The sequence below is a fragment of the Mobula birostris genome, chromosome 25 (genome assembly GCF_030028105.1).
Source record: "Mobula birostris isolate sMobBir1 chromosome 25, sMobBir1.hap1, whole genome shotgun sequence".
In the NCBI taxonomy this organism is placed as follows: Eukaryota; Metazoa; Chordata; class Chondrichthyes; order Myliobatiformes; family Myliobatidae; genus Mobula; species Mobula birostris.
The window spans coordinates 21,904,949-21,915,727 of record NC_092394.1 but is presented as its reverse complement, the minus strand read 5'-3'; the positions used below and the strand labels follow the sequence as shown (position 1 = coordinate 21,915,727).

General features: G+C 38.8%; 1 protein-coding gene across 1 annotated transcript in view; it reads left to right on the top strand.

The window, feature by feature from the left end:
- The first annotated feature begins 2,685 nt into the window (after window positions 1–2,685).
- LOC140187658 (sodium-dependent serotonin transporter-like) overlaps window positions 2,686–10,779 on the top strand; it is a 64,430-nt gene continuing 56,336 nt past the window's right edge. Inside the window, exons 1-2 of the mRNA XM_072243180.1 lie at window positions 2,686–2,769; window positions 4,934–5,493. Of these exons, the coding sequence (XP_072099281.1) occupies window positions 5,067–5,493 (427 nt within the window). The 5' untranslated portion in view covers window positions 2,686–2,769; window positions 4,934–5,066. The remainder of the gene's footprint in view (window positions 2,770–4,933; window positions 5,494–10,779) is intronic.

Genomic DNA, 10,779 nt, shown 5'->3' with positions numbered 1-10,779 from the left:
TGATCCCTCATACTACCTTTTCTGAAGACCACAATCAGCTCGTTAGTCTTACTGATGTTGAGTACAAGGTTGTTGCTGCAACACTGCTCAACTAGCTGGTATATCTCACTCCTGTATGTCCTCTTGTCTTGACTCCATCTGAGATTCTGCCAACAATGGTGGTATCAGCAAATTTATAGATGGCATTTGAGCTATGCCTCGCCACACAGTCATGGGTATAGAGTAGAGCAGTGGGCTAAGCACACATCCCTGAGGTGTGCCAGTTGCTTGTCAGTGAGTAGGAGTTATTAATACCAATTCACACAGATTGTGGTCTTCCAGGATCCAATTGCAGAGTGAGGTACAGAGACCTAGGTTCCATAGCTTATCGTCAGGACTGTAGGAATGATTGTGTTAAATGCTGTGCTATAGTCTATGAACAATATCCTGACATAGGTGTTTATATTGTCCAGGTGACCTAAGGTCGTGTGAAGAGTCATTGAGAATGCATCTGCCATATACCCATTGTGGCAACAGGCAAATTGCAGTAGGTCCAAGTCCTTGCTGAGGCAGGAGTTGATTCTGGCCATGACCAACCTCTCAAAGCATTTCATCACTGTAGATGTAATTGCTACCGGACAATTGTCAGTTCAGCAGTTCACACCCCTCTTCTTGGTCAGTGGTATAATTGTTGCCCTTTTGAAGCAAGTGGGATCTTCCCAATTTGGAAATAAGTTGCAATTCCTTCATTGTCACTGCATTAAACTCATAAAATTCTTTACCTAGAAGCATTAGAGACCACAGCAGATCTGTTACCTAAGGGACAACTGTATGAACCATAAAACTGGTTTTGCAGAGAAATCCGCATAATCCCATTTAAAAAATAATGTTTCTAACAAATACTATGGGAATAGATAGAGTGGATAGCCAGCGCCTCTTTCCCAGGGCAACACTGCTCAATACAAGAGGACTATCTTTAAGGTAAGGGGTGGGAAGTTCAAGGGGGATATCAGAGGAAGGTTTTTTACTCAGAGTGGTTGGTGCGTGGAATGCACTGCCTGAGTCAGTGGTGGAGGCAGATACACTAGTGAAGTTTAAGAGACTACTAGACAGGTATATGGAAGAATTTAAGGTGGGGAGGGGTTATATGGGAGGCAGGGTTTGAGGGTCGGCACAACATCGTGGGCCGAAGGGCCTGTAATGTGCTGTACTATTCTATGTTCTATGTTAATTTACCCTGGCTAATCTAAGTATGTTCCTCTGCTTCTGGTACTTTTATTGTTACAGAAATCCTGATCTTTCACATTGATGTTTTAGCCACGATTAGATAAACCATGATCATACTGAATGATTGAGCAGATTTGAGGAGCAAACTAGCTGTCTCCTGTCCCTGTGTTCCCATGTTCTTATGTTTCATATGAGTATTTGTCACTTAATTTGTAATGCCCTCAATCGCTAATAGATGGCACCACTTGTTCAGCAAATAACTGAATATTAATAGCAGTTTTTGCAATTCCATGAATCATACTACATTTTGAACTAATTATCTATGGTATTCCATTTTTGTTAACAAAGTACATTAATTTAGCCAATCTTGCTCCTTGTTTGCAACCTGCTGCTTGCACCAGCATTCTTTCAAATACTGTTCAATGAGGTTTAAATGAATAAAAAGAAACTAGTTTTCATCTAGATAATATCTAAATAATTTCTGGGTAATTCAGTACATCTTATGGCCAGCAGAGTACTTTTTCTGCAGTAAAATCCCTTTTGTATTTTCAAACAATAAGGGGGACGATTATCACACTACAAGATCATAAGATAATATGATATTCCGTTTTTTAATTCTGGAGACTGAAAGGTAAAACAATTGACCAGGACACGCGTGATAACTCCCTGTGCTGCTTCAGATTTGACTTTCGGGCTATTTTACCACCACTCGTTACAACCGATTTAAGATAAGCTTGATTTCATGATGCAGCTCTGAGCTAATGGCCTGAAAAGCTAACTTACGCAGATGCTACCTGATCTGACAAGTATTCTGGGCAGGTTTTTTTTTGTTGTTGATTAACTGAGTCTGCGATTTATTTTCCTTTTCAATTACATCTGGTTCAGGGTTTTTTTTGGGTTCCCGCTTCAAAGTGCAGAAGCTCTCCTGCAAGAGCCTCTGGGAGAAAAGCATTATTGTTTCATTTTCTCTTCGAGTCGATGAACTGTGAAGTAAATACACAAACCTGATTTAGGGGTTGGAACACTTTCAACTAAACCGCAACCGATACCAGATCTAAGAGATGAGTTTAGATAATGGTGTATAAAACAAATGCGCCTTTACATCTAACTTTTTAAAGTCCTATTGAAGTTGTTCACTGCCACGATTAAGTCAAGAATATGTACAGACTTCCCTACGCCGCATCTTTTTACAGCTCAAAACATGGAGTTTAAGCATTTATCATTTAGCATTCTATTTGTACTGGACCTTTTTGTCACGATATCCATTTGAGAGAAGGAAGGAAAAAAATCAACGACCGTCCGCCTTTGCGAAAGTGCAGAATATTGGGTGCAAAACATAAATTTGGCATAGTTTATATGACGTGAATAACGCGGTAAACAGCTCTTTGGCAGCCAGATTATCTGAAAATCAAACCATGTGAGAGAGCTGCTGTACAAAAGCTCGGAAATATGTTGGACTGCCCACACTTCCTGGGAGGTGTTCGCCGACAGAGCTCAGGTTACCAACTGCATGAGAACGATACGACTCCTTGAAGAAGCTTCGTATCGGGTCACCAGTGAAAGGTAACGTGTTCAGGTCTGGTAGAAACGGTAAAAGCCTTTGCTACATGCTTTGAAAAGGATAAGTAACTATGATAGAGAACGCAAGCCTTGTTGGTGTGTTGGTTTGTCTGAGGAAGAAAGCATCAATGTGCTGATAGCGAGTTTACTATAAAAATGTATTGAATATTGTTTTTGGCAATAGCTGAATTGTGCTTTCACATAAGCTTACATAACTGCAAGGCTTATAGAAGGAACTGCCTTTCTTTAGCATACAACTCTATGCCCAGATCTTTCAGTTTGATAATTATTAAATAAAGAACAAAGGAAATATAAAAGTCTCAGGGTTGCGAAAGCTACCATAGATAAATGCACGACTTAATGAGTTCTAAACTAATAGCCCGAGGGGAATGCGGACTACAGTCAGTGTCTTGAGATGTGAGGAAGGTTTTGACAATTAACTAATAGAGTAGAAAACCCGCACGTGTCATGGAAGAGTGTGCGGTTTTATTAAAATTTGTGTGTGCTAGGTACATCATATACGAATTAGCTGTAATTAGTTTTTCCTTTGAAGCTGAAGGGATTTGATTGGAAGCACCTGTTACATTGTTGGAAACAGTTATGAGAAAGCTTCATTCGTTAAAGACTCGAAGTCAAAATAGGATCCCACTTTCAAAATACATCCCTGTCCTCGAGGTTATCTTTTCGATTTCTAGTACCACTTCCAATTAACATACCATGATCCAGAATGAAAGTCATTTCCTTAGTCCGCTATATTTAGTTTAAGACGTTCTGACTCCTTTAGTCATGAGGATTGCTAAGAAATCAAATGAGGCAGTCATTTCTTCGTTTAATAGTTTTTCTTTGAACAAGCTGCAACTCCGTACATTTTATATTTAATTAGGGGTTTGCAATACACGGCAATAGGAGCGCCAGGCTCATTTTGTAACTCGTGACATTTTTAGTACATTTATAAATGCCTTAGAGTTAAGACCGGAGTGTAAATCGGATGTGTTTCTAAATCCAAATCGAGCCCAAAATATTTTAACTGTTCTACATTTGACCGAAGTGAATAAGCATTGATATAAGAGTATACATTTTAGACCATGAAGGGTCGTCAGCTAAAGTATACTTTGAATTCTTGCTTTTTTCATAAAATAAAGATTTTTTTTTCCACTGATCTGCACCACAAAAACGGAGTCACCCAAAGCAGTTTGTCGTGGCTTGGGTATAAAGAAAGTATCGTGCAGAATATGAAGCCACCTAATGACAAATCCCTCGTAAGTGCGAACAGTTTAATTTTAAGTAGAAGCTGAATTTGCACAAATACTACTGAAAAAGCGAAATTAAGAAACTGCAGCTGCCCCAAATGAGGTGGTATGCCGTCTTTCCAAACTCTGCAACCCCCACTACATTTTTAAAGTTTTGCTGTGATGGTGAGGATTTGGAATACATTTTAATACTTCCACCGTAATAAATGTTTTTATTTACGTGCAATTCTGTAAAAGATTACTCTTCATCCCTAGGGCTCTCATCGACGCTTGTAAAACTCTTCTTCGGATAGAAATAGTTAATTTGAGTTAGAAAATTTGGAAGTACTCATAGCTTTTTACTTTTGGGTACAAGGATTAAATTTAGTAGTATTGTAATGGTTCGCTTTTAAAAGCTCTTAATTTGCTTGTGTAAACATTGTCGCTTTCCATTGGTTCTGAGGAGAGGCACTTTCATAAAACTTTGGGCTATGCCTTCATTAACCTGGTCCAACACTACTTACTTTTATTAACCTGGTGGGCGCTGGGACACATCGCCGGGTGTTTCGGGTCTTCCAACATCAGAAAAATAAAGGCAGTGTACATAAACACAATGAACATCTTTTTAAGTTCCGGTTTCGTAAAAACCGATGATTTTTTTCGCAGAATCAGTCCAAGGTATGAAATGTATTTTATTTAAAGTAGTCCCAAATTCTTGGAAAAGAACTGGCCATGGAAAAGAAAAGCTCACGAACCTTTAGAGTCAATAGGGCAAATTAGGGTTTTAGTATGTTAATTGTTTCTAAATAAAATAATGTCTCCCCGTTATCTGCATATAATATATACCGTTTGCTTAATTATGTTCAATGGATATTGTTTTTGAGTCATTGTTTAATTTAATATTTATCTCTTCCTGTATGTGTATGTGTTATCTGCAGGAATTGACGGAAGTCTTAACGCTTGTAAGTGCAGTCAATAGATTTCTACCAGGAGGCTTAACTCGAGTGATCAGGTGCCAGATAGTAGGTTTTGCGTCCAATGGACATCAAAACAGTCCTATAGGCCGGCGGAATGGCGAAGATCCTTCACTTACACAAAGAGGTGTCGCCCCTCAATTCTGAGAAGCTGACGCTGGAAAATCTGAAGGAGGAAGAGGACTACAAAGAGAATGGAGTTTTGATCCAGAGTCCCAGATCAAGCCACAAGGCCCACGAGGAAGGCAGCAAGGCGCCCTCCAACTTGAGGGAAAAGGGCACTATATCCAATAATTACTCAGCTATTCAGAGCCCAGTTGGACCCAATGGTAATAGTGACGAGGCTGACGACTCTATTCGCATTCCGTCGGACACTTATGGACTTCAGGAGCTGGATAGAACGGTTTCAGACTGCCGAGAAACTTGGAGCAAAAAAGGAGACTTTTTGCTCTCGGTCATAGGCTATGCAGTTGACCTCGGCAATGTGTGGCGATTCCCATACATCTGCTACCAAAACGGAGGCGGTAAGTTGTCGCTGACATCTAATTATGCAATTCTTTACCATGTTCTGTTGTGAAAATTGCACTCGGATGTGCACTAGTATTGTGGCGTAGTGTAGCACGGAGACATTCCTTGTTGAATAATGCTAACTAATCTCCTTTAGTCATTTTCTTAAGAAATGCATTCCATATTATAATAAGGCTCAGCTAAAAATTATGCATCTCATCCTGACCCTCTTCTCAATTATCTCAAATCTTATATAAACTATGTAATTTATTTATTGACGCTATTGGACTACATGCCACCAAGGGCACGTGTACAGAAAGGTGCCAGAAAAGGCCAGCAATGCCCTTAAGGCTCCTACCCACACTGCTCATAGATTGTTGGTCCTAATCCCATTGGGGAAGAGGACACACAGCATCCACGCCAGGACCACTAGATTCAAAAACAATTTCTTCCCCTAAGCGGTCAGGCTGAGCAACACCTCCACCTGTTAACCCACTCACTCACTCCATCCCACACCACCACTACATACTTAGTGTCACTTTATGTACATAGTCTTTGTATATAACAGTTGCTTTCCATTGTGTTGTAGGATTGTATTTATATTCTGTTTTTATATTTTATACTTTTTATATGTTGCATGGGATCTGGAGTAACAAGCATTTTGTTCTCCTTTACATTGGTGTACTGAAGAATGAGAATGAACAATCTTGAATCTTTCTTTGCGAAGTCTGTTTAATGCAGTCTGTCTTTACTTTTGATGCCAGTATTTCATTGCTTTCACCATCATTGCTAATTTTCTGAAACACCTGAATATGTAAAAGCATTGTGCCTTTGTAGACCACTACAGCAAGTGTAATGAATCCTTTGCTAAACTTCAACAAGGCAGCTCTCTATTTTGGTTATTCAACCAACTTTTTGATTTTGCTTTATGCAATATAGATTGTTGAATGTAAAAGTCAATTTACATATATTGCAAGGATCATGTTCTCATATGCAGCTTTTACATTGTTTGGTCCTCAGCATAATATTAATCCAAACATTTCTTGCTAAATTGTGTAGTGAGGGATAATGAAAAGTTAATGTTTCAAGAGATTTCAGAAAGTCTAGGATGAATGATGTATCAGAAGTTTTTTTCTTCCTAGTCGAACATGCCCTGTAAGAGGAATCATCAATTTCATTTATTTCAAAAGTAATAAATGATTTTTTTTTAATGCAGATGCTGGAAATTTGAAATACAACCAAAAATACTGGAAACACTGAGCAGGGCAAGTGCCGCCTTAGGGAAGAGAATCTGAGTTAATATTTCAGACTCAAGACACTCAGTTCTGCAAAGCATTTTCTGTTTTTCTTTCAAAAGGAGTAATGTTTTGATAAAATGATATAGAACTTTGAGTTAACACTTAACGTGAGTGAGGTCTCATTAGTTAGTTAATGAAGGATAAATTTGCCTTTGTGGCTTTACAGAATAGGTTCATTTTTGTTATTCCGGGTATGGAGGCATTATTTTATGAAGAAAATTACATTATATGAACCGATACTTTCTAGAGCTTTGAGGAATGAGAAGTGAACATGTTGAAACATGAGGTCCTGAAAGGTTGATTCATCTGAAGGACAAATACAGAAATAGGGCTTCATTATAAGGAATGGCCCATCTAAAACAGAGATGAGGAGGAATTTTGATATTAATTAGAACTCCCTTTTCCAAAGAGCTATAGTATATTCAAGGTTGAGATGGATTTTTTTGGACTATAGGAAATTGAGAGTTATGGGGATCAGATGAGGTAGTAGACCTGAGGCCAAGTTCAGTCCTGCTATGACCTTATTGAATGGTGGAGCAGGTTTATGAGGGGAGATTATTCATTGTGCTGCTTTGTTAATAGAATTCATGATAATGAACAATAGCATTAATACTTCACTCTATCACAATAATATACTTGGAATTCACATCTCACTCAAACTGTTTGTTTCAGACTCCTTTAGTTGCTGAGGAGGGAGAGAGTTAAATACATGGTAATGTTTTCTTGATTTCGGTGTGAAGTTCAGTGCTTTACCAGCTTATCATGTGAAAAGGCTTTTGCAAACGTAAAGGCCATAACCCCTACTTTCAAAAAGACCAAAGCGTTTAAAATGAAACTTGCCTCAGTCACTGTCTTAACAATCCTACATGTCCACAATTTGTGGAAAAACAATAACTAGAAACACACTTTTGGCAAAGTTCTCCCTCTGAACAGGGTGTGTAAACAGTCAAATTTGAATGTTTGCAGTAATAAGTATAAGAACGAAGAGCTAGTTTTGTTTTTTGCTACTCTGATCATTTTCCTTGCATTATGCAACAACTAGCACTTTGGACTGCCTTTGGCTTACCTTTTAATAATAAAGTGCAGGTAGCAATATCAACTTCTAGCAAGACAGAAGTGCAAGTGTGGATAGGATCATTTCTACATATTAAATAGAAAATCACCATGTACTAAATCTCATACTAATTTTCAGATTAAATATACAGAAAGAAAACTTGCCCTTTCACAATATGGTGCCCTTTCACAATCCTCAGGGCATTCCACTGTACCTCAGCCAATGGAATACCTTTTGAAGTATAGTTACGATTAGAGGAAATCTGGCAACTAATTTGTACACAGCAACCATACACAAACTGTCAAGTGACGACAACCAAGCAATCAATTTTAGTAATTTTGGTTTGGAGACCAATATGCTACAAAGCACTAGAAATAACTATCCTGCTTTTCTTGGAAGTAACATCAACGGTTCTTTTACGTTCATCTGAGAAAGAGACATGGAAATAGAGATAATGTATCACTGACAGTAAAAGATTAACTGTATATCCATCTCTGTTGATGCGCCTGACCTGCTTAGTTTTTCCAGCACTTATAGCTTTTATTTCATTCATTTATTAACTCTTCAAGGAGGTGACATCTGACAAGGAAATTATTTTTCAGATTTTAAAATACAACTACAGAACACATTTTCACTTTTATTGTTCAGCAGTGTTGATGATTTTCTTGATATTATTTTATTTAAAATAAGTTAATTTCACAACTGACTTAGTTCTTGTTTGTTTTTCTATATTCTGTGATACATAGAACATATAACTTAGAACAGTACAGTAGAGCTACTAGGACTTGATGTTTCAATCCCTATGGTAAGTCGACACTCTCGATGTTGGCAGTGGGCTTGGAGTGGTGACAAGGAGGGAGGGTGGGTACGTCATTGGGGTCATCAAGTGGGCACCCTCCTTTGACGTTTCGTTGATAAGCCCACGACGTCTCCAGAGGGCTCAACGGTGCTACCTCGTGTCCCAGATACACCCCCCTCAGTTCCATACCCTCCTGTCTTCAACTTGCAGCCCAGTTGTTGTCTTTCCTTTTAATCCAAATCCAATTGCTGCTTTCTTCTGCTGTATTTGACAAAGACTTGATTGCTTGTTGGAGGGAGTGACCCCTCACCCCCATCTTCTTCAATAGACTGGTCGTAGGTGTAGCAACGAATCCCCTGCATTCCACTTCTACAGGGAAAATCTTGGTCTTCCAGCCATTCTGGGCAGCTTCAGTTGCCAGTTCACAGTACTTGGTCTTTTTCCTCTCATAAGCTTCTTCGACACCATCTCCCCATGGTACTGTCAATTCCACAACATATGCCAGCTTGGCTGTTGTGGACCACAGGACCATGTCTGGCTGGAGTGTTGTAGCTGCAATGTTTGGGGGAAACACAAGCTTTTTTTCCAGGCCCATGTCCGTTCTCCAATCCCGAGCAACCTGTAGAATGCTTACATCATTTTGATGTTATATGGTGCTCAGCACAGGAACAAACCCTTCAGCCCACAATGTTGTGAGGAGTTACAAGACTTCCACAACCACTGCATTGACTCAATTACAAATTCACTGCTCCACCTGGTACTCAGTCTCAGTCAGTCCCTCGTCCGTTCACAATTCGGTAGTTCTGCCGAAGAATTGTGATTGTATCTTTTCACCATCTAGGACGGAAAGGAGGTCAGAATATGTTATCGGTATTAAGTTTCCTACTTGTTCCGCAGTGGTTCCTGCTGGGACGAGTGGAAAGGACAACCTTGGGTTTTGCCCTTCATCCCTAATCCCTTCAGAAGCAAATTATGTCCACTATCCAGTATTTCATTAAGAATGGTGACATGAGTAAGGGCTTTGGAGAGCTTTTAATATCCTTAGGCCTATACCCAGCATCAGTTGAAGAAAAGGCTGAACTCAGTTGATGAATTGAAATGTATTCCTCTGTGGTACATTGCATTTGAAGGAAAAAGCTTTCACTTTACTCATCTGGATTTTTAAAAATCTCCTGGAGCATTAATTTCATTGTTAACTCTGACTATGCTATTCAGCAGCAAATAGAACGTTTGAATTCAGATTACTCTGAGGATCAGACATTGTGAAAGCTGCCAATTCAAAAGAACAAACGTCTAGTTTCAGCCATTTAAATTCTGCACTCAATTTTATGCTGCACAAACTAGAAATGGAGGTTAAAAATTATTTGGTTGCTGGATAACTAGAACAGACAATTGCTTTGTTGAATAAACTTGTAAATTGGAATAAGATGTCTGCTCCAGGATAATATTAGGTGAATATTGATTCTATAATAGGAGTTTCTGGGTTTGTATAAGAAAATTAGCATTGATTAACAATGTTACAATATACAGTATTATTTGTAATTACTGATTAATATAGACTGCTGTAAGTAAAGATAGAAGTCATTTTTCTCCTTAGTCACCACAAAAAAGGTGCAAATTATGCTGTATAGTAGTATGTTGCAAGGGAACAGGCCTTCAACCCACTATATCTCCATTGATGTCCCTGTTGACATCAGCACCCAATAACACTAATCTCATTTTATTCTCCCTTGGTTCACATCAATATGTTATCACATATAACAAACTGGCTCTCTCATCTTTGGGCTTAAATTGAAATAGCAAGAGGAAACCTATGCAGTCACAAGGAGAACATGCAAACTCCAGACAGACAGCACCAGAGATCAGGATTTAACATGGGTCACTGGAGCTGTGAGAGAAGACCTCTACTGTCTATGCCTCCCTGACACCACTTGCAGACAAACTGAAAAGCGGAAAAAAAGAACTTGAAATCCTGGTACAAGCAAATTCAATTTTTCATATTGTACTTATACAAAATAATTAATGATGAAATATTTTGAAGAATCACAGAATCATAATTTATCATAAAATCATGTCATCCTGGAGGAGCCATTCAGACCGTTATGTTGTCTGAAAAATTAATTCCAGTCCACTTCTCTTCTCCCATAGTGCT